General features: G+C 41.9%; 1 protein-coding gene across 1 annotated transcript in view; it reads right to left on the bottom strand.

The window, feature by feature from the left end:
• Positions 1 to 25,448, bottom strand: part of zgc:92140 (uncharacterized protein LOC447854 homolog) — a 46,795-nt gene that overhangs the window by 12,363 nt on the left and 8,984 nt on the right. The window contains exon 3 of the mRNA XM_056252329.1: positions 2,717 to 2,840. Within this exon, the coding sequence (XP_056108304.1) occupies positions 2,717 to 2,807 (91 nt within the window). The 5' untranslated portion in view covers positions 2,808 to 2,840. The remainder of the gene's footprint in view (positions 1 to 2,716; positions 2,841 to 25,448) is intronic.

Raw genomic sequence — 25,448 nt, forward strand, 5'->3', positions numbered from 1 at the left:
TACTATTTGTTGTAAATATGTGAAAAATTACATATGCAATCACAATTGTTTCAAACAGTACCTTGTCTGATCAAGTAACAAACTGTGGCTGATATTACCTTTGGTTCAAGATTCAAGATAAAGAGAGCACTATTATTCTATAATTCTAAACAACAATAAAAATACACAAGCACGCTGGAACACTCCAGTCTTTAGTGTCGCATGATCCTTCAGAAATCATTTTAATATGCTGATTTGCTGCTCAAGAAACCTTTCTCATTATTATCATAGTTGAAAACAGTTGAGCATTTAATAATTTTGTGGAAACCATGCTACATTTTTTTCAAGACTCTTTGATTAATAGAAAGTTAAAAAGAACAGCATTTGCTTCAAACAGATTTCTTTTGCAACATTATAAATGTCTTTACTGTCCCTTTTTTACAATTTAGTGCATCCTTGCTGAATAAGTATTAATGTACTGCTTAGGCTACTGACCCCAAACTTTTGAATGGTTATGTACATAATTTATAAGTATATTAGGAGTAGTTTAGAAGTTCTGTACTGTATCTTCTCAACACCGCTAAAGAGAATATAGGCAAGAAACATCATATGAGAAAGAGGAAGGGATACTGAGGTAAAAAAAGAGAGAATAAAGTAAAATAGCTTAGGTAATGGGAAGGCGGCAGAAAAGTAGGCAGAATAATGAAAAGTACACAGCAAAGAAAGGAAGGAAACAAGGAAAGTGTAGCCTTGAGAAGAACGACAGATATGCAGAGGGAGGGATAAATGTCAGGGGAGGAAAAAATGGGAGTCTGATCCCACGTCACTCACTCTCTCCCTCGTTCTCATTCGAGCGTTTCCCTCCATCTCACACACTGTGAATCCTTAGAGACAGAGAAAAGAACATGGCAGGAAGAGAGCGAGAGAGAGCGCGAGAGAGAAAGAGAGAGAGCACGCGCGAGAGAGAGAGAGATAGGGAGAGGGAGAGAGACTCCTATGGCTGGTCATTGAGTGTTTCCTATGAGGATTTTCTGCTGTTTTGCCCTTAATTCTTAATCTCCTATAATCTCTGTCACTCTCTCACAGGTCACACACTAAGCGCTGCTGTTATCTAAACTCTTTAAAACATATTTACAACCTCTCACACACACAAAACCCAGAGAACACATGAGTAACTCACTCCAGCTGATAATGTTATCCTCAAACACACGCCTGTTGGCACAGATGTAGCTGAGAGTCTTTACATAGACAAACACAGTATGAATGCCGAGAAGGATGCATCCAAGAACTGCCAGAATGTAATCATCTTCCCAAAACATTGTAAAACATTATTCACTGCTTGGACATAATAAATTACTTAACTGGCTGTTCGTTCTGCTTAAAGTTTAATCTTGAATGAGTCTTGAATGATTGGTAAAAAAAAAAGAAACAGCCAAACTCCAAGACAACAAGATGTCTTTCTGTCCAATATGTTCAAATGATTTCCCATTTATCATGTTTTCCTAGAAAATAAGATTAACACATAGGTTTGGCCAGCAATAAAAACGACTACTGACAAATTAGTTCTTTTTACTAAATCAAAAACATACAGCATGAGTAGTGTAGCCCAATTCACAAGAAAATGACTCTTGTGAGGCGATTCATTTAATAAATCGTTTAAAAAGACAACTCTACACACAAGTTACCAGTTTGAATCAGTCTGACAAATCCTTCACTGACAGTAAGTGATTCAGATGTTGATTCACTTACTGAACTGCAAATGATTTTCAGTGATGTCCATCTCAAAATCTCTTGAACAATAGAGAAGAAAACAGCAAATCACTGCACCCCAATACAAATACTATATTTGAGCTAATATTACCCACATGAAAGAGAAGAAATGCTATATTTGAGCTAGTATTACCCACATTACACCCAATGAAAGAAAAGAGTCATGCATGTCTATACCAAGTCATTTCAGCTAATGCTTTCATGTAAACAATACACAACAGAGGTTGATCTGGAAATCAAGACAGTTTTATGACATGGTTGTGTCCTGATACTATATTCCAAAGTGTGGACCTTCCCTTCATTACCAAAGTACAATTTTAAAGCATAGTCCAAGTATACCAAATGGGACGAAGCCAAAAATACAGACTGGAAAACAGGCTCTTATCCATCAACAGAAGTCCAGTGGAGAAATTACATTCTCAAAATATGACAGTCTCCCATGGAAATCAAACACATCTCTGCCCTGTTTTCATCCATAAGTGTTTTAATCAAAGGATATTTTAATGGTATAACCAAACCTGGACTGTGAATGGTGACTGTCCAATAAAACCATTTAGTTTCAGATGCCTAAAAAGCCAATTTCTATAAAGTGGACTCAATTTCCTTGAGTGGACTCTTTTATCCAAAGCGAGAGTTTTTTTAACTTACAATTTATTTACTACATAGACAGGTCCCCAGTAGCAACCTGGAGTTATAGGGATAGTTCACCCAAAATTCACCCTTTATGTTGTCCAAACCTGCATGACTTCCTTTCTTCCGAGACACACAAAATATTGAAGAACGTTAGGGTCCAAATAACACTGGACCCCACTAACAATCATTCATTAGGTGGACAAAAAAAAGACATTTTTCAAAATACCTCTTTTGTTTTCAAAAGAAAAAAGTTAGTCAAACAGGTATGGAACAACATAAATTTTTAGGGGTGAACTGTGAACTCATAGCTCATGTATGTGTGTGTGAGACTGACCAGTGAAAAGGTCTCCATTGCTGTAGGCTTTGCCCCGGCCCTCTTCGTCGGTGGGCACAGCCGACACCTGCTTAGCCGAGGTGCAGCCCATGGCCTCACTCTCTCCCCCCTCTCACCATCTCACCTGAGAGAGACAGAGAACACATTCAACATTCACATTCAGGAGCCTGACAGCATGCCTTTAAAGTCAGAATGGACACATGATTAGATCCATTAGAGTCTGTGCTGGGTTACGCAGTACCGATCATCAGGAAAAGAAAACACATCTGAGTTGAGCCTAAACAGATCTAGACATGCTTTCTATCACAGCCAAAAGCCAGAGTTACAGATTCATCTTTTTCCCTCTTTAGTTACGAACATACCTTCAAATTGAACCAAGGCCAAGACCAACACAAGACACACACACAGCAGCCCCAAAAAGTATTTGGACACACTTAAAGGAGCATTTCACCCATTTCAACATTAATCTTTATTGAAAGTGGGTCATATATGTAGTCGAAATGTAAAAGAAATTTTGAATTTGGTGCCCTCTTGACCGAGAAAATAACTTTAGGGCGCATTTGTATGTAAGACAACAACTCCCACAATGTACCACATTGCACAGCTCCACAAGCCACTCCCACTAATCCAGAACAGCGCAAACATAGGAGAAATCACTCTTCCGTCTACAAGGCTAGCTGCCACCAGAGTTTGAAATTCATTTCACACAAAATTTCTAGTTAGTTGGCTGTGGCGAGCAGGACGAGGGCGAGGGACGTGAGAGGACGGCGCGAGGCCGGTGGCGTGAGTGCTAATGAATGACACCTGTGAGACGCACCGGTCTCGTATCTCTCACCGAGGAGCGGAAGCATAAAAGGAGGAGCGACGACAGTTCAGATCGAGAGAGGAACAGGCCTGTGTTTCGTCCGTGAGGAGCTGCTGGGTTATACTTTTGTTTTGTATTTGTTTATTTTACTATTAAAATGTTTAAATGTTCGCCGGTTCCCGCCTCCTTCCCACAACAACGAACCCCGTTACATTGGCAAACTCATTAGTGAATTACTCCTCGTTTGTATTTCTTTCTATATGGTGAATTATTGCATGATACCGGGATGTTCAGTCAGAACATATGCGGTGCGAAACTAGGATAGGCCTAGTTCACATCACAACACAAACGTCCGAATGGTCGTCTGATTCAGAGATTTCGTCCAGGAGAAATCCATCGTTGAAATTCTCTGCAGCAGACGGACTCTATCTGTGTCTGTAGCGCACAGCGAGAGCACAGGCACCAGCAGTCCGCCCAGCTCGAGCCAGTCCAGGCTCCTCGTCCGCCTCCTGTTCCTCCATCAGCCTCAGCTGCTCTTCACTGTATTGCGGCTCGTAAAAATAGCCACGAACATCGGACTCGAGCAGCAGAATTTCAAAATCCTCTTCTTCCATATCATGTTTAGTTTCTTCCGTAATTGTCGTAACTTCCTATCTCCACAGGGCGTGTTAGCTTAGCTTCCAAACAAGATGGCTGATATTGATTTCAGTATCTGCAAGTGAAGTCCCACCCACTGATCTGTAATAGGTCTGTAGCGTGAGTGGGTCCCACACCCTGGATAAATGATGAGCTAGTGTTTGTAGTCTCAACCCTTATACAAAGAAATGGGACTTCCTACTCTTTATGAAGCAAAATGACGATTTTTCCGTCATAAAAAGCAGGAAGTGGAACACTTAAATCCTTATTTCTCCCATCTCAGGGGAAAATAAGGGAATAAACCATGACCATTCAAAAATATGCCTGGGTTTAAAGATACAAAGCTTAATGCAAATGGGTGAAGTGTCCCTTTAAAGTATGAATGTCACTGAATTGTACAAAATATCAAACCAATGGCATTTACACAGAAAGAAATATAGCAAAGCACACTTTTGGCAAAAATTGAATTAAAGAAGTCTGTTAAGCTTTTAAGGATAAAACACACAACAGATCAAAATTCAAGACAAAAAGTAAATGGTCTCTTTCTAGTTGTCAAGCAAAGTGGAAAATGTCCATTAGGGAGTCGATTCCAAACAGAAGTGATATCTTATAATAAGCAGTCAGTTAAATATAAAGTATGGTCTACCCTATTATGACTGACAGAACAAATGTCAAGATTTGTGGTAGAAGGAAATCCAAGGCACTCTTCTTAGGAATTAATAAAAAGCCTTTATTTAACTGGCTATAGTAGAAAATTAGAAAAACATGGGGGAAAAAAACAACCCACGCGTAGCGGCACAAACAGCCTTCTTCAGGGTAAGTGGAAGAAGGCTGTTTGTGCCGCTACGCGTGGGTTGTTTTTTCCCCCCATGTTTTTAAAATTTTCTACTATGAAATAGCCAGTTAAATAAAGGCTTTTTATTAATTCCTAAGAAGAGTGCCTTGGATTTCCTTCTACCACATGTCATTGAATTCCCGACCCCAAAGAGCACCTTCACACACTTTTTTTAACTACTTTTTTGAACTCCTTGAGCACCCTGGACACTTTTTTTCCTTTTCCCACAAATGTCAAGATTTGTTCTAATTCTAACAAGATTTGTGCAAGAAATGTCAAGTTGAAAAGATTCCCCCCATCAATATGTAAAGCGCTTTGAGTACACAGAAAATATATTTGGATATATTTGGCACACTTGTTCTGGTGGTAATGAGACCACCTCTATAACTCCACCACCAGCTCAAAAATTTACTTTTCAAATGGTAACTTTTGAACCCTGTCATAGAAACAAAATTCTTAGTACACCATCATGCTGATCCCATTCAATATCTTACATTAAGACTCCACCAATTGTCACTATTTTGAGATGTACTGTATTCAGGTTTTTCGCTGCTACTTAATTTTGGCCAATTCTCACCAAAATTCTCAGATGATCACTGGACCGAGCCTCACAGAAATGACTGAACGGTTTTTGATATTCCAAAATCAGATTAGATGCTAGCCTATCTCTCTACCAAACTTTGATTTATCAAAACGAAACTCAGTACGCTTAATCAGTACCATGATACGAGGGTACATGCGAAATTTGGGAACAGCGCCACCTATGGGTCATGACATCAGAAAAATTGCTATTTTTGCTAAATAACTTTTGAAATGTTTGACAGAAAATCATGATCTTGGGGTTTGATTCCTTGGGTCATGCTGAATCAGTCAATACCGGTTTTACCAGGATCAGACAAATCGCCTGTCCGCCAATTTGAAATCTGACATAAGCGTTGATATTTTTAAACACTTTAACATTGACACAAAATTTGGCAGGGTTCATTGAGAACATGCCCTGAAGGTACCCGAGAAGTTTGAACACAGGGCCACCTATAGTGTTCCAGAGATATAAGTTTTAGCAATAACACTAACTTTTGAAAACATTGTTAAATTTTTGTTTTCCGTGTCATCATGTTCCTTGGTTTATGCTGATTCTGACAATATCTCATTTGTTATTTTCCATCAATTTCCCTGTCTGCCATTTTGAAATAAAATCAGTGGCTGTGTCCGAAATCTCCCACTACTCACTATATAGTGGACTATATAGTGAGCTCGCCATTTTGTAGTGCTGTCCGAATGTATAGTGATGATTATTATACCCTATATAGTCCACTCAATGGATCCCAGAATGCATTTTGAAAAGTAGTGTACAACCGATGGTCACTAACCCAAGCCCTACATACCATCATGCATTGCGCTGATCGTAAAAATGGCGGATGGACGTCAAGGAGAGCAGCGCGACAATACGAATTTGTCATACAAATGTAAGTTATGTTCTTTCTCGTTTAACTTATGATATGTAGTAGTTCTACAATTTTGTCAGACATGTATAATCATGTGTGGAGTAACGCATTATAACAGAAACGGCCAGAAATGACTTTTAATTTTACAATTTTGGAGAAATAAGCTCAATATAATGTAATGTATTTATATAAAAAAAAATCTATTTAGCCCAGAGCTGGCTTGGCACCAGCTGACAGATGATGGCGCGTTTAAATAGTGCGACAGTAATGACGTAATCAACGGCGCCGAGAGACGATCGAGTAGTGTCCGAAAGTGGTGTTTCTATTATGCTGGTGAGCTCACTATATAGTGCTCTACTCCCTACCCCTTACATAGGGGTTAGGGAGTAGTGGTTTGAGTGGAGATTTCGGACACACCCAGTTTTTTTCGGAACTACAATTTTTTTCAAAAATCTGATCAGATGACCAGTTTGGACTGAGCCGCACAAAAATTACTGAAAAGATTTTTGATATTAACCATTCCCAAGAGATACCTCTCCGAAGTCGACTGCCTGTGTTTGCTGGTTTATGCTAGTTATCTTAGCATGCTAATAGCAGAGGTGTAAAGTCCAGGGGTCAGAAAGTAAAAGTCCTGCCATATGTCTATTCCACCCCTGAACTCAGCCAGCTGATTTCACTAATTAGTAAGTAATCTCCTGGCTGAAAAACTGTGCTAATTAGCAAATCCAGGTGATTGTAACAAAATACTGAGGAGGACTTTTACTTTATGAAACTGTACTTTACACCTCTCGCTAATAGGTTAAAATGCTAACTAGTTGCCATTCATTCTAATGGTGATTTTGGCTATACTGTATAGGTTAAACAATTTACATTAGTGGCCAAGTTATCTTAGCATGCTAAAATTGGTTAATATGTTAACTAATGCTTTTGTGTGCTCATTCTTGCCTTGGAAGCTCTCCTCTGCAGCTTTGTGACTGTGCGCGAACTGAGCAGCGCACCGTGATGAGCAACAAGACCCGAACTTTTCAGGTTGTCGGTTCGACTTCCATGTGGGACATGCCCAGACCGCAAGGGGCACTGTGGCCAGAAATGGTGCAGAAATGTCTTATGTTCCAGACATTACATCTTCAGAATGATCTAATCTGAACTTATTAAATATAACACGCAGTGCATTTATATACAAAATCTTAATTTTGAGTTCATTCTCACTTGAACTATACTGAACTTCAGAGTGAACGCATGTCTTCTGAGTGACATATTATGAATCCCATATGGTGCAATGTCCAAATTGTTACTGATATGCCATGTACATTCAAGAGTTTATGACTTTTTAGACTTTCAAAAATTCTGAAAATCAATATTGCAATAAACACTGTGGAGAAGTTTGCTGAATGGATAGCTGAATGCAATATCAAACTATACTTCATAGAAGCTATAGAATAAAGAACTATAGAACAAGTTTTCACATCTTTATTACAATGAGGCCTACGTTTTTATACAGTAGTTTTAATTTAGTTTAGGACCAAATGTCATTTAATTACTTAAGATTTAATTTTCTTTAGGTTTGAATATTGCTTGATCAAATTCAGTTTGTAGCAGGAGTTTGTGCCATGTGAATTGTGCATAATGTGCCCTAAATAAATCTTGCGTCCAAAAATATCAAATGTCCATAAAGGGCTTGGCCCCAGTTTCTGCATGCAGCTATATTATAAATTAGTGCTGTTATGGGTTTTTTGTTGTGAACAACTCAATGAATCTGTTGAGTGAATAATTTAAAGAATCACTCATAAAACTCAAAAAGATACTCGCGTCACTTGTCACCATGCACCACTGCATAATCACCAAATGAACGAGTAAACAAATCTGAACGAGTCTTTTTAGTCAACTGAATCAATCCCCTCTTCGCTGAGAGGATTCAACTTTATGGCCCCTGAACCGAATCAACTAGCTGCGTTTACATGGACACTTATAATCGGATTAACGGCTCAATCGGACTAAAAAACCTTCATGTAAACACCTTAATCGATCCGATTGAGCTCGATGATCCGATTGAAATTTCGATCGGATTGAAAGGGGTGGTTTACTCCTTTTGTAATCTGATCGAGAGAACATGTAAACACTTGATCGGATTGAAAACCGAAACTAAAAGGACTGCGCATGTGCAATGACGTTGAAATAGCGTAATGACGTATGACGCACGGAACGAGCTGTTCTTCCTGTTGAATAAAGTGAATATAAATGAGTGTTCCGTTATTAAAAAATTCTCATTTCACTCAGTGTCTGTGAAGTGGAGCAGGACAACGTCTCAGCAGTGCTCGTTTCAGACTCTCATCCATGCACAACTGGTTTTGGGCGCGGGGTTTTACTGCGTGATCAATACGCAGCACGGCAAAACGGTTCATGCTCATCGTCTCCAAATCATGACCAGAGACGGATAAATATTAAGTCTGCTGTTTAAAACAAATAAGGCACCATAGAGGACAATAGTTATGCGCGAACAGCGGCATATTCGTGCAGTGCGCATGTCAAAAAATCAATTCCGATTTGAATCTTGTGACATAAACGCGCACATCAACCCGATTACTTTATTTATCGTTCATGTAAACACCGTGTTCGGATACATCAATCGGATTGATTTCATTCCGATTGAACCATGTAAACGCGAGTAGGCCAAAACCCAGAAACAAGTTAGCTTTACAATGGGCTCTATGCACGGCGGTATTTCCGGTGAAGGTCTAAGGATGCTGGATTACTTCCGCCGATCGTAGAGTCCAATGCTATACCGAGAATTTATATAGGTTTTTATAGTCTATTGCTATACTAAAGAAACGTTAGTCACAAAAACAGACAAAACAGACACCCCTCATTTTATGGAAGCATATGGGTAGCAATATTCAATTTGAAATGTAATATGCAAAATGACAATGCAATATGTAAAATGGCATTGCATTCTGTATTTAAATTTACATTTTACATTACCATTCTAGCAACGTTTGGTGCAAAATGAAAAGGCAAATGTAAATTATGTAATTTCATTTTCAATTTCATACACTAGTTTTAATATGCATATTGAAACGCTTTATAAGTTGCAAAATTAAAATGAAAATGCATTACAGAAATGATTAGATATGTGTAGCATGTTCAAGCAAAAACTGTGGCAAAATGATCATTCAAATGTTATTTTTCTTAATTGCATTTACACTCACAGTCAAGACACTTGCGATTGCATTTTCATGAAATGTCCCGCAATGAATGTAGCAAAATTCAATGTGCACATTGAAAATGCATTCCGAGCCGATCACGCCCCCTCCTGCCCTGTCAATCACTGCATCAAGGCGGGGCTTAAGCTGTGTTGTTTCTCTCTATGGAACTCCGAGAAGCTGCACAAGCAATAGAGCGACAAAGTGCAAATGCTGCCCCTTCAGAAAGACCATCGTCCAGCTTAAGCATGACGCCTCCGGATCGAAGTGGTGGGACACGGGGTAAGTTGGCAGAAAGAGAAGAGACAAGGGGGTCGGTCGACGGTCGTCAAACGGTTAGACCTAGGGTTGCCAACTTTCACTCGGGGTCTGGACTGTGGAGTGTATTTGACGATCACACTCTTACGTGACCATAGAGCGTATGTACGAAAAGTGCTCGTTTTGGCCAAAAAAAAAAAAAAAAAAAAAAAAAAAAAAAAATGGGGTGACACCCGGCTTTACCTGCGGCTGCGGTCACACTACCGACCCCTTGTCTCTTCTCTTTCTGCCAACTTACCCCGTGTCCTACCACTTCGATCCGGAGGCGTCATGCTTCCAAGTACCTGGTTCCATAGAGAGAAACAACACAACTTAAGCCCCGCCTTGATGCAGTGATTGACAGGGCAGGAGGGGGCGTGATCGGCTCGGAATGCATTTTCAATGTGCACATTGAATTTTGCTACATTCATTGCGGGACATTTCATGAAAATGCAATCGCAAGTGTCTTGACTGTGAGTGTAAATGCAATTAAGAAAAATAACATTTGAATGATCATTTTGCCACAGTTTTTGCTTGAACATGCTACACATATCTAATCATTTCTGTAATGCATTTTCATTTTAATTTTGCAACTTATAAAGCGTTTCAATATGCATATTAAAACTAGTGTATGAAATTGAAAATGAAATTGCATAATTTACATTTGCCTTTTCATTTTGCACCAAACGTTGCTAGAATAGTAATGTAAAATGTAAATTTAAATACAGAATGCAATGCCATTTTACATATTGCATTGTCATTTTGCATATTACATTTCAAATTGAATATTGCTACCCATATGCTTCCATATCATTTTGTTTATGCTTCTTTGTTTATTATATTAAATAAACATAACTATATATACAATTACATCTAAACGTATTAAAGTTTCGTTTCAAAGACGAGAGGACAGTACATTTTGAAGACTCTGCCATAATCCCGTTTTCCTCGGTTTTCCTCCGCTTTAAATCTCCCCAACCGGAAACGCAAGAGCATCCTTGCATCAAACGCGGAAGTTATGCGTGCATATAGCCCATTCCATCGTCCTGAAGTCAATGGGTTCTTTGAATATGATTTGGTTAAATGCCTGAAATAATGTCTGTGGTTAACAAACCCACGTTTTATTCTACAACATGTTATTCTACATCAGCAATTTCCCCCCTTTGATTTTATTAAACCTTTTACTTGACTTAAAAAAAGGTGGTCGCTAACAAGTGGCTAAATGGGACACTACAAAGGTTAACTCATCTATTCACAACTATTCACTTTCTTCAGACTCATTGAGTTTATAATCACTCTTGCATACTATTCGAACTCAGCTCTTTAATTAAAAAATACTTTCTCAGAAAGTTTGTCAGAAGCTTTATGGTGGTTACATTAAAGTCATGCAACCGTGGTGTAGTTGGTCTATAGCCTATGTTTAGCTTTTTACTTCTGGCGATTGTAATAAGGCATCAAAATTCATAAAAGTTGTGTAAATTTGTGAAGATTATCATGATGAACAAAACGTGTAAGAATTATAAACTTTTGTTGGTCACAGACCTTATTCTATTGTGTTTTTGTTGATGGAATCAGAGGGATGCTAACCTCCGTGTTGGCTTACAAAAATACATCACAGCACTCTATGTTTTGCAGCCTTTCCATATAAAAACACCTTCAGAATCAGTGACTCAGAAATGAGGGAGACAAATTGAGAGAAGACGAAACAGGAGAGTGAAAGATCAAAAGAGCCGGCTACTCCTCCTCCTACTCTCTCCTCGTTTGAAGTTGTCAGGAGGGGCAGTGTTTAGCTCTGCCTTTAGCAGCACGGGGCACAGGACAAAGCACCAGGTGTACTGACGAGAGAAAAGTGTGCAAACGCGTGTGTGCGCACCCATAAGCCCAACCACTCTCTGCTGCGAGTCTTGAGTAAACAAGATCTACCCATCAAGGCTAGGGAAGTGTTGATACGCCATTCCATAAAAGCCTGTGAAAGTATAATCACCCACAGTAGGTGTTTTTGATAAGGAAGCGTTTAGATTTACACCATCTCGGGTCTGAAAAGAGTGTTAACCATTCAAGTTGCTCCGTATTGGAACGGCCTTCATTTGTGAAGTTCTAGATATGCTCTGTCACTTGCATAGATGCTGATAAAATATATTTGGCAAATTTGACAATGATTTCAGTTACCGAGGTAACTGAAATCATTGTCAAATTTGCCAAATATATTTTATCAGCATCTATGCAGTTACCGAGGTAACTGAAATCATTGTCAAATTTGCCAAATATATTTTATCAGCATCTATGCAAGTGACAGAGCATATATAGAACTTCACAAACTTCACAAATGAGTATCTCAGCTCAGTATCTCAGCTCAATGAGTATCTCAGCTCAGTTTAACCGTTTTTATTAGGTTTAAATAAATGTTTCCCTTCAAATAAATGCAGAGAAGCATTAAGAAAGTATGGTTACATAAAAAAAGACAATTGTTACAATTTAGCATCCATGGAAACTTTCCATTCCACAAAAGGATTTTTTTAAGTGTTCTACACAGAAAAAAATGGTTCTTTTAAGAACTGTTCACTGAAAGGTTCTTTAGAAAAGCGAAAATGGTTCTTTATTAGCATTGCTGTGTAAATTCCTTTATTTTTAAGGGTGTAGCACATTACTCTTATTATTATAGGTATGTATGAGTAGCATGGTACCATCCCATTCTAAATCAGTTTTTTCGATCAATGGCAGACCTGTTTGAAAACAGTCATTTTGCTTTTACTTTTGGTGCTGCTAGTTGTGCATAATTTATAATTTTGAATAAGTGGTGACAAATTAGCACAAATAAAAATGAATTCACCCTCGTGTTACCTAACAGAGGTTAAGAGAGTCTGTTCACACATCTTACGACTGAGAGACATAAACAAGAAGCCATCTGGGCACTTGTGTCAGGTTCACTTTCTCTTACGCAGACAGAACGTTGACATCTGTGTTCTGTAACTTTTAAGCCGTGCATATACATGTACGAAGAATCTTGAGTACCTATAGAGTAATATTGCATCCATCATATCTCCAAAAAGTCTTTAGTTTTATTATATTTATAAAAGAAAGATAGGCTGTACAGTACCGAGTCTTTCCGGGAAAAGCCGAGCGGGTGGAGGCGTGCCGCATGGGCGGAGCTAAATAATCACGAGCGCGCGATACTATAAGTGATCATGTTGTTTAGCCTACTTGCTGTGCTGCTTAATGCCGAGTTCAGACTGCACGATTTTAGCCCCGATTTTGGCTCGCCAACAGGTTTTGAGAAATCGCCGACAAATGCCCGAAATCACAGGCAAATCGGTGCTCGTTCACGTGAGTGACAATCACGCAGTGTGAATGAACAAAGACGCGATCTGAGAGAATCGCCGACAAGTCGCCGACGCCCGTGAGATATTTGGCATGCTAAATATCTGGACCTGTCGGCGATTCACAATCCTGCTGTGTGAATGTGTTCTGACCAGGTTCTGACTGAAAACTACATCGGCGATGACCGACAGCCAATGAGAGAGCAAGATATAGGGAGGAGGAGGAGGAGTTATAGACCAGACTATAAGTATTTTAATAGATAGGCCTATATTTACAATTATATCAAACAGAAACAAAGCACAAACATTTGCATGACCAGCAGCAACAGCAGGACATTTGCAAAATTATTTATTTACCCCCAACTCTCTTTGCAAAACACAGTCATTGCTCCCCTCGTCTTCCCAACCATTTCCTGCATAAACTGTTTATTATTATTTTTTCATTTTCGCTACAAATCAGTGCACAGACAATTTGTAGGCTATCATTTTTAATAATAAATTCAGTGTCGCGCGAGAACTCCGGTCTCACGCACGCGTGATCTTCCGTTATTTCCAATCACTTCTCGCGTTTGTTTGGTTGTGAAACGTAGTTTGCGGACCAGGCAGAAGTTGTCGGCGATTCTTTCTTTTGTAAAGTCATGCAGTGTGAAACCTCCTTCACATTACCAGATAATCTGTGCCGAACATCGGAACCGATCGAGGTCCTCGACAAGATTTTTTCTCCGATTCTCGGGAGGGGAAAATCGGGCATAAATCGGCCTAAAACTCCTGTAGTGTGAGCCAGGCTTTAGACGCCGATAGACACACGTAGATATTTGAAGCAGTTCTACTCACCGCCTGCGGTTCCAACGCAAGACCGTTAACCTTTATAGTTGGGACTGCTCCATCCTTGAGAACCAAACGATTAACAAATCCGGCTTCGAACTGGGCCTTGTTTATAAAAAAATCATCCTCGAAATGCATGGAACAAACAAGAACACTTGCACAACTGTGTTGATGTTCTGGAAAAACAAACTCCATCCACTGGTCCCTTAACGCTTGATTCTTTGGGAATCTGTGCAGTGTTGTCTTGCCTTGGCAACCGAAAACACACTTATTTGGTGACATATTGAGCGCAGCCGATGCACAGCGTTCTGTTTCATTCTTACTGACCGCCAGAGGCAGTGTAAACACTATGGATTATCGCAGCGCCAGCTAGATAGGTCGAGAGAATATACCAACAAAGTCACGTGGCGTGACGTATGCTGAGCCCTGGAGGGTAAAGCTACAGTAGCTCAGCAATCTACCTCTTTCGCTTTCTCGCCTAGTTGAGATAGGTTGTATTGGTTGAGTGACGCGCTGTCAAGTGCAGCTTACAAGAGCAGCGAGATTCGTCCTCACAAGCTGTGACAGCGCGTGTCTACGCCATTTCAAGGATTTGGATTTTCAAGGAATTTGGATTTAAATTAACGGCACTTGGTGAGTTTTGTTTTTTCATATTGCTTCGTCGGTAACACTCTGTGCCTCTCGGTGCAATCCGGTGGCTTGTGTTTGCCGCGCTATGAGTTAACGGTCTCCCGTTGACGTAAGTTATCTACTTAGAGTGTTTTTTCCTCGTATCCATGTAACACTTTTTGTCCCTCGGTTCAATCCGCCGGCCATTTTAGACACTTTTTATCTTTTTTCGTAAAATTTTTGTTGGTATTACCTGTCGGTTCACCCGAGGTAATCGTTTTATTTTATTTTTATTATTTTTTCATCCTGCTTAACTTAACCTTACGGTACTATCCGAGGGTGTTATTAGCGAGTAACTATGGCTCACAGCTCGATAGCCACTGGTTTTCCACAGACTTGTAAGCTGTGCCCTAATAATCTTCTCCCTGACGACGGTCATGACATCTGCCCGTCGTGTTTGGGTGTTCAACATCTGCGAGAGGCTCTCACGGACCAGTGCATGCACTGCAGCCTTTTGCCTATGTCGGAACGACGGCTCCGTCTTGCCGAGTTAGACCCTAATTCTACAGTGAAACTAGGGCAGTTAGATGTAGCCCCTTAGCGCACTCGGAAGCGCAGGGCGTCGGCGGCAGCTGGTGCTCCCCTCCCAGCTAAAAAGGCCAAATCGCGAGATGATGAACATTCACATGTTGAGAAAGGTTCACTTTCTATGACGGTGTCGGTGCTTTCTTCAGAGATGGCAGAGCTGAAACGCCTGCTTCACTCACTTCAGCCGGTCACATCTGCTACACCTGTGAGGATGACACAGGAGGATGAGAATGTTCAAAACCAGGGAGCTGGGGAAGAGTCTCTTGATTCCCCTTGTTTTTCTCATCGTTCAGAGTTTGATGTGCTTTCTACAAGTGCTTCAGATTCCTTTTTTCACGATCATGGGGATCCTATGGATGTTGCTACACAACCATCACCTCAGGCTGTTTTCACTGGTTATCCAGCAGCAGAGGGCTCTAGTGGGGGGTCAGTTCAGTCGTCTGGACAAGCCCAGTCCTCCTCCGATGACACTTTGGCTGTGCTTCGAATGGCAGCTGCTCGTCTAGGACTTGATGAGTCACCTGTCCAATCTGCACAAACTAATGTGTTTTTCAGACAGACCACAGCTGTAACTTCTTTTGCCATGCCACCGTGTAAGGATTTTGTGGCTGAATTCTCAAATGCTCTCACTGGTTCTGGTCCACCTAAGCGGCGCTCAAAGATTGCTCGAACGCTAGCATCTATGGCTGAAGCAGATTCTATCGGGGTGGGTCGTGCTCCGGAAATAGAGCAGCCTGTGGCAGCTTTGGTGGTCTCTCCTGATGAGGCTCTACAAGGGAATGTGCGATGCCCCAGTGCGCAATGCGGTCGTACGGATTCCTTGCTAAAAAAGGCATACGAGTCTGTTGCCTACATTACTCGAGCAGAAAACACGATCTGCCAGTTACTTCTTGCTGCCACCAGTACGCTGGAACCTGCAAATGCAGATCCCTCTATTTCACAATTTCTGCAAACTGCTCTGTTGGCAACAGGCCATGTGACCCGCGAGCTGGGTAGTCTTACAGCCACGCTTCTGGCAGCCCGCCGCCAAGTGTGGCTTGCCCAAGCACGACTGCCGGAGGACTGTAAGAAAACCTTGAGAGATCTTCCTTTTGTTCCCGGGCATATCTTTGGTCCAAATGTTCCGGAACTGTTGGAAAAGCGGGTAAAGCTGTCTGAAGCCACTCGTCAGCTGACACAGGTCCAGCGCAACCCTACCTTTAGGATGCCAGCGGTTCAGACCCGACATCACTATGCCGCATCGGAGCAGCGTTTCCGCCGGCACGCTACACCTCAGTCACAGCCCCCTCAAAGACCTCGTGTTCCTGAAGATGCGAGAGTTTTTCGCCCACCTCATCGACAGTTTCCGGGAGGGCCCCGTCAGCGTCCCCCCGCGACCACTAAAAATCGCACACATAAAGCCTGAGACAGTCAGGCCGGCGGTCGATCGTTTTTCTGTAGAGCAACTGGAGTACTGGAGATCCAACACAGCAGACCCCTGGGTGTTGGCGACTCTGAGCAGGGGATATACTCTATAGTTTCGGCGCTGGCCTCCCAGATTTTCAAGAATTGTTCCTACGATTGTCAGAGACGCGGTTCGCGCAGTGGCTCTCTCTCTGGAAATCTGTTCACTGTTAGAGAAGGGAGCCATAGAAAAAGTTCATCCCCTCGTTCAGAGAGACGGGTTCTATTCAACTTATTTTCTTGTTCCAAAGAAGGACGGGGGTTTCCGCCCAATTCTCGATTTAAGGCTTCTGAATTTGTTCCTGAAGGTCCTTCCCTTTCGAATGCTGCGCACAGCCGATGTTCTCCGGTCTGTGACAGCAGACGATTGGTTTGTAAGTGTCGATCTGAAAGATGCATACTTTCACGTCCCAATTGCTGTACATCACAGAAAGTTTCTACGTTTCAGTTTCCTGAATCAAGCATACCAGTTCAAAGTGCTACCCTTCGGCCTTTCCCTTGCTCCTCGCGTCTTCACAAGGTATGAGAGGTATGCGTATTCTTCCTTATTTGGACGACTGGCTTCTCTGTGCCCCCACAGAGCAGCAGGCCGTACAAGACTCCAGACTGCTCTTGAGACATGTGCAGAAGCTGGGGTTTTCTGTGAACAAGAAAAAGAGCCGTTTGATTCCAGCACAGACCACTACGTTCATAGGAATGACCCTGAATTCCTGCCTAATGTCTGCCTCCCTGTCTCAGGAACGTGTGACAAACATTCTACAACTTTTAGCTCGCTTTCGTCCGGGTGTGTCTTTGCAGTACGAGGTGGTCCTACGACTGATAGGGATGTTAACAGCGGCTACAGTTGTGATCCCCCTGGGTTTACTCCATCTCAGACCACTCCAGTTATGGAACAACAGTTTGCGGCTAGATCCCACCAGACATCGTCATCAACTGGTTATAATTTCTCACCGTTGCATATGTGCGTTGAGGCGGTGGAGACAGTTAGAGTTTCTGAAGGCAGGAGTGCCCCTGGGTGTTGTTCCCTCTCGTCGGGAGTTGGTCACGACAGATGCTTCCCTCACAGGATGGGGGGCAACGTGGAATCGGAGGGGTATTTCCGGGCGCTGGACTCCGATCCAGGCCGCGGAACATATCAACCTGCTAGAACTCAGGGCAGTGTTCTTGGCTCTAAAGTACTTCATGCCGGTTCTGGCAGCCCGCCATGTTCTTGTTCGGTCAGACAATACCTCAACAGTGTTCCATCTGAACCACCAGGGCGGCACGAGATCCCGCAGGTCTCTATGGTTGACTCACGAGATCCTGACATGGTGTCAGCCACGACTCGCTTCACTGAGGGCAGCTCATATTCCAGGAGTGTGCAACCAGACAGCAGATGCTCTTTCCAGGGATCAAGTACATCCAGGAGAATGGAGGCTTCATCCAGATGTAGTGCAGGAGATCTGGCTACGATTTGGAAGAGCAGAGGTGGATCTTTTTGCTTCAGAGATGACCACCCACTGTCGCTTATGGTTCGCAAGGACAGAAGTGTCGAGCCCCCTGGGCCAGGATGCGCTGTCTCACGAATGGCCGAACTGCCTGCTTTATACGTTTCCACCTACCCCTCTGTTATGGGAGACGTTGCACAGGATCTCCCTGTGCAAGCACAGAGTGTTACTCGTGGCACCACGATGGCCAGCCAGACCGTGGTTTCCTTTGTTGCTGAGACTTCTGACAGGCAATCCATGGAAGCTTCCCCCCAGGAAGGACCTCCTCTCCCAGTTGGAGGCCAGTGTCTGGCACCCGGACCCGGCTCGTCTGCAGCTTTGGGTCTGGCCATTGGGTTAAATCCTTCCCTAGAGCATTGTGACCCTGCTGTTATTCACACCATCTCTAATGCTAGGGCTTCTTCCACACGACAGATTTATGCTTCACGTTGGAAGCTTTTTTCTGCATGGTGTGAGGAACGGGGGCTCGATCCTGCAACATGCGACATTCCGCGTGTCTTAAGTTTTCTTCAACGTTTACTGGAGGAAGGAAAAGCAGCTTCCACGTTGAAAGTGTACGTTGCTGCAATTTCTGCATATCATGTTCCAGTTGGTGGCTCTTCTCTTGGCTCTCACCGTCTTGTCTGCAGTTTTCTGAAGGGCGCACGCCGTCTGAACCCTGCTCGGAATCCTCATTTTCCTGTGTGGGATTTGTCACTCGTACTTGCATTCCTGTGCTCACCCCAGTTTGAGCCCTTGCAAAATGTTGACATTAAATGGTTGTCCTTGAAGACTTCTTTTTTGTTAGCTATTGCTACGGCGAAACGAGTCAGTGAGTTGCACGCGTTGTCTGTTAGTGAACTGTGCTTGCGTTGGTTACCGGATGGCTCCGGGGTGGTTCTACGACCCAATCCTTCTTTTCTTCCGAAGGTCCTTCTTCCTCAGTTCATAAATCAGCATATTGAACTGGCCTCCTTTCAGACTTCTTCAGGGTCCGATTCAAGTGCCCAACTCTTGTGTCCTGTTCGGGCCTTGAAGTGTTATGTGAACTCTACTGTTCAATTTAGACGGTCAGACCAGTTATTTGTCTGCCATGGTGGTGTGAAGAAAGGTGCTCCATTGTCGAAACAGAGGTTGTCGAACTAGATAGTGGAGACCATTACGCTGGCTTACAAGGCGGCAGGGAGACCACTGCCCTGGAGACTAACTTGCCATTCCACTAGGGCCATTTCATCTTCATGGGCTGTTTTTAGAGGAGTTTCCCTGGTCGATATCTGCACTGCTGCTACCTGGGCTTCTCCATGCACGTTTGCCCGGTTTTATAAGGTCAACGTTGCTGCTCATCATGCCGTTAGTTCTGCGGTTCTTCTGGAGCAGCCTTAATTTCATCAGGTGGGTGGCATTCCTCATGACTATGTTGGTATGTGTCATCCATAGTGTTTACACTGCCTCTGGCGGTCAGTAAGAATGAAACAGAACGCTAGTTACGCATGTAACTGTGGTTCTGTGAATTCTGGATGACCGCCAGAGTTCTCTGTCACTCGGAATGCGCGAGAAAGGCGTACCGAGGTAGAGTGCTGAGCTACTGTAGCTTTACCCTCCAGGGCTCAGCATACGTCACGCCACGTGACTTTGTTGGTATATTCTCTCGACCTATCTACCTGGCGCTGCGATAATCCATAGTGTTTACACTGCCTCTGGCAGTCATCCAGAATTCACAGAACCACAGTTACATGCATAACTAGCGTTTTGATGGGCATAGGTTACGGCTAACACTCTACAGCTGCGCGCGCGCCCTTCCGAGAGAAGTGCCCTAACCCCTCATTTACACTGCACACGTCTGCGGCGCATTACGGCTGCGACACGGTTTTATTCCGTCCTTCACACAGTGCCAACTCACACCAGGAGCATTTCAGACGCGAGACCACGTGATTTGCCTGTCCGGCGTGGTTTTTCTTGATTTTTGTGTGTCTACCTACAGTCTATGGATTTTACCAAGGATATATTGGTGTGCAATAGAATTGGGATTCTGCACAGAGTGTTTATTATGAAATTGACAGTGTTTTTTTACTTTTATTTTGTATTTACGGTGCGGCTTGGACGCGGCGTCCGTCAAAAATAGACTAGGCGCCTATATTTAGCGAAGCGGCGCGGAGAGCAGCTTCTGGGAAGCTTCTGAAACGCGCCGCTTCGCGGCCGGTGTAAACACACGCATTGACTAGAATGGCCGCGATCAGCTCCGGTAGCCATGTCGCAGCCGTAATGCGCCGCAGACGTGTGCAGTGTAAATGAGGGGTTAGGACCGTATAAGGAAATTCCGGCGCATCTGACGTCATACGCGCCCATACTCGAAAAAAACTTTCCGAAACTTGTGACAACCAGGAAGGAGTATTTTGAGAACAGAAATACTCAATCAAACGTACAACTTAATTTTTGAAACTTTGTCCATGTTTAGCATGGGAATCCAACTCTTTAACAGTGTAAGAAACTCACTATGCATGAAACAGCATTTCACCCCCCCCCCCTTTAACTAACTTGAACATTGATCAAAAGTGACAATAAAGACTTAAATATTGTTACAAAAAATGCATATTTCAAGTAAATGCTGTTGTTTTGAACATTCTATTCAAAGACTCCTGAAAAAAAGTATTACCGTTTCCACAAAAATATTAAGCAGCACAACAGTTTTCAACATTGATAATATAAAATGTTTAAGCACCAATAAATTAGAATGATTTCTGAAGGATCATGTGACACTGAGGACTAGAGTAATGGCTGCCGATAACTATGCCAAGAATGTATTAAATAAATGTGTTTGTTTGTAGATAACGTCCATATTTTAGACATTTGTATGAAAAATTGCATGAAAATGTGTGAAGACAAATGAATAACCTACTTTCTATGCAACAGCCTTAAAGATGAAGTCAAGCAATATAGCATCACACCCCTAACACACACACACACACACACACACAACCACACAACTACACACCCTCCAACAGGCCGCAGGGCTGAGAGCTGTCTGAGCCACTGCTCACCCTGAAAAACAGGCTGATCTGGAGAGAACAAGAATCATGGGAAGGACTAAACAAGTCCTTTAAAGATCAGCTGAGACGGGACAACACGAACACTAAACCCCATCTCTGAGGAACCAGAGGAGACCCCATTCATTCATCTCCGCCTGTTACCGACCGGGCAGGACAGCAGTCCCCCACCATAACATTTACTCACCCGCAACGGCTGTAGCATCAACTCTCTGTCCCACTTTAAACAGCCTGCTGAGAGGAGACACAGTGAAAACGTCTCAGTGCTGTCAAGATTATCTTAAGACTAAAGCCTCTTTCTCTTTTGTTCCTTCTTTATGTCTTAAGCAGGGTGATTGGTGGTTTGGGGTGGAGAGATGTAAATATAATAGAGCTACTGTTTAAAAAGGGAACTCCAGCCATGAGAAGAGAGGGGGACGAACAACCGAGGGAGAGACAGAGAGTTCAAGTTAGAGGAAGCAAAGAGACAGAAAAACAGATGGGAAGATAAAAACTGTAAAAGATGGTCAAGGTGACAGTTTGCAACTGTTCATGCCCAGAACATCAGTTAAAAGCAGTGGTTCTCACATTTTTCCCCCCAGCAGACCACTTTAACTGCAAAACACATGCGGACAATCTAACAGCCAAAAATTTAAGAAAACGTCAACTACCTCAAAACAATTATCTACACCATTATTATTAATGGTTATCCTTTGATTAACCAGGTGATCAGCTGAATAGTGATGCTTTTGTCAATTATAGCTATAGTACCGTAATTGTTTTGTTTTTAAAAAATGTTTTTGAGAGAGGTCTAAGCTCAACAAGGTGGCCTTTATTTGATAAAAAAAAAAAACAGTAAAAACAGTAATATTATGAAATATTATTACAATTTAAAACAACCATTTTCTATATTTTAATATATTTGAAAATGTAATTCCTGTGATGGCAAAGCTGATGGCTCAGCATCAATTCTCCAGTCTTCAGTGTCACATGATCCTTCAGAAATCATTCTAATATGCTGATTTGCTGGTCAAGAAACATTTCTTAATTATTCTTATTATCAATGCTGAAAATCATTGGGCTCTTAATATTTTTTTGGTAGAAAAATTTGTTTTAGGATCTTTGAAAGAACTGAAAGATGAAAAGAACAGCATTTATTTGAAATATGTATTTTTATTTCAACTTTATTTCAATTAAAGTCCCTCTGTAGTCAATAATAACTCCCTTATAACTCATCTTTGATCACCAAAATGACATATTTAAAAGTTTTTCCTTAAAATAGCTTGAATGTAACTACACCCTTGCCTCATTCAGTATACATGGTTCTATGAATATGCAAATTAGCCCCGTCTCCACTCACTCGCACCGGCTCAGAGATCCACTCGTTGACGATCACACATTGACATGATTGGTTACAAGGTAGTTTGTGACGTCAGAAACACCAGCGATTTCAAACCGCGTTTTTGAGACCAGTGATTCAGTGATTTTTTTTTTTGTGATTTTTGGTTCACTGCAGTTAAGGAGAAAATACTCAGCAATGGTGTTGAATTTGCACATGGTTCATCTTAAAGCATATTAAAAACACCACATAAACAACATTGAAAACTTGATTTTCACCACAGGGGGACTTTAACAAAATATTTTTAATAGTTTTTTTGGTTAATGATAATAACCCTGAAATACACCAAGGAAAGTAATTTTCCTTAGAAAGCAGAACTAATGAATGTTTCCATACAGCTTTTCAAAACACTACCCCCAACAAGGGAAATCAAGCTATCAATAATTTCGATTTGTGTAGGCAGTTTAAGCTATAGCATAAGAACAGCTGTTTTAAGGCCAACATATAAATCTCACTTGACCTTATACATACATAAAAAAAAATACACACATCGCAGAAATTGCTCATAAATCCATTCTTAAACCGTCCCATTGATTTGAAATGAGACAATTTACTGAAGAATGGTGTCACATACTATTCACACAAAAACTCATTCTACTCGTATTTCATGAATAAGTCCCAGTGTACGCAGCAAAGACGGAGTGGAAATCTTACTTGCCGAAGTCCGAATCAATCTGTCCATCCACTGTCACACCGTACCACTCAGGGCTGTCCCAACACCGCCTGTATCTGACTGACTCAAATACTGACTTCACCCGTCAGCAACTGATTTGTGGCTGTCACCTCTATAATGCGCGTGCGTCTAAAGCTTTGTGTCTGTGCCACTAGTGTCAGTAAAGAACCAAGGAAATGACTCATAAACAACACACACCTCTCATATGACTAGTAAAATGAAACAGAGTCTTCTAATATATCATCATCTTCAAAACAACACATCTTTGTATTTTTCCTTTCTTTAATATAATGAATACCATTTCTCCTCCAGCAAACAAGCACACGGCTAGCCTCATGGAAATATACTCCAGGGTCAGGTCTCTAATTTTTCCGTATCCATCTCTATAATGCTGACAAGCGCCTCCTAATTCTGCCTATAAATATTCATTTGAAATTAGAAAACCATCTATTATATACCAATTCTGTTGCCTGCTGCCGCATAATTGGTCTGCCCGTTTCTTGTAAGTATACACACAGCTTTCTAATCAGCTTTTTAAAGTCTCCAAATGAAAATCCCTCCCACTGTGCGAAACTCATTTACATCCCTTTATAAAATGTTTACTAATTCAGCTAAATTTAAAATAAGGTTTAAAAATGTCATGCTTCCATCTAAATGACACCGGTAGTAGACTGCACTGTTATTTAAACATTCAAATGAGTGTTCATCCGTCTCAGCACGTACACCAGACATCGGTGCCCTGATGAAGGGACGGAGAGGACGTCCATGTTTGACAATAGCAGAGGAGGATGTTTGATCTGTGTGTCATATCAGAACAGCGAGCAATTGTTAGTCACATGCAGCTTTCAGCCTGAACTCTACCCCACGGAACAAAATGTTATGGGCAACAACCTATAAATTTGTCTAAATGAATGGGAGGGGGCTTACGATAACTGAATGATTTTAATACTTCAAAATATTACAAAACACGACTATTACATACAGTATGTGACATGCTTAATGTTATTAGGCACAATTAAGTGAAGTAGGGCCGCCTCAAGTGCACAGGTCTGCTCGTAAACCCGATTTCAGTTATTTTCCAACCCCCATTGCATACCAGATTTATTGGCTAAAATTACAGACGTTCGGCTGTTTGCAATGAACGAATCAAACAAAAGTAATTGAAATAGTTCAACAACATTCAACTGAAAATGCAACTTTTAATGACTTCTGCAGTCTCAAAAATCAAAATTATTCAACCCTTTTCATGGCAAGCATCTTTAGGACTTAGTAGAACACCCTTTTGCGGTTATGACCTGCTGCAAACAAGATGTATGACCAGACACCAGCTTCTGGCAGCGTTTCTGAAGAATCTTAGCCCATTCCTCATGAGAAATGGCCTCCAGTTTGGTAATATTCTTGTAAGTATCCAGTTTGGCCTTCAAATCCCACCAGAGATTTTCTTTGGGGTTCAAGTCAGGTGACTGTGATGGCCACTGTGTGGAATCTTCCAGGATGACTTCTGCAACCAAGCCTTGGTGGAATTTGAGGTATGCTTATTGCCCTGTTGGAAGGTCCAATGACGTCCAAGCTTCAGCTTCCACACTGACGGCATGATACTGTCTCCTAGGATTTCCTGATACAATGAATCCATCTTTCCTTGCACATGCTGCAGGTATCCAGTGCCAGAGGGGGCAAATCAGCCCCAGAACATCACGAGCACCACCATGCTTAACTGTAGACAGTGTTCTTTTCAGCATATGCTTCATTCTTCTTCCTCGAGACATACTGCTGATCCGTGGGGCCGAAAAGTTACAGTTTTGTTTAATCGATCCACAGAACAGAATTCCAAAACTTACAAACCTATTTATAGGATTTTGAGCACTTTTCAGTAGTGGTGTACGTCTTGGAGTTCTGGCATGGAAACCGCACGAGTTTAGTATAGGGTTGTTCCGATATCGATGCTAGTATCGAAAATGCCGCCGATACCACAAAAAATTCTGGCATCGGTATCGGTTTGAACCCATGTACCGATCCGATACAATTTTCTTAAACAAGACCTAGTTATGCCCGCTAGCTCTGCTTAACGCTGCAAATCAGAAATCAATTATTCTTCGCTGCTCTAAACAGTGGTTGCTTGTGGCAACACTGGTTACTTGTGGCAACACAGGTTACTTGTGGCAACACAGCAC

This window comes from Rhinichthys klamathensis, unplaced genomic scaffold, assembly GCF_029890125.1.
Source record: "Rhinichthys klamathensis goyatoka isolate OS25496 unplaced genomic scaffold, OSU_Roscu_1.1 h1tg000094l_1, whole genome shotgun sequence".
NCBI lineage: Eukaryota > Metazoa > Chordata > Actinopteri > Cypriniformes > Leuciscidae > Rhinichthys > Rhinichthys klamathensis.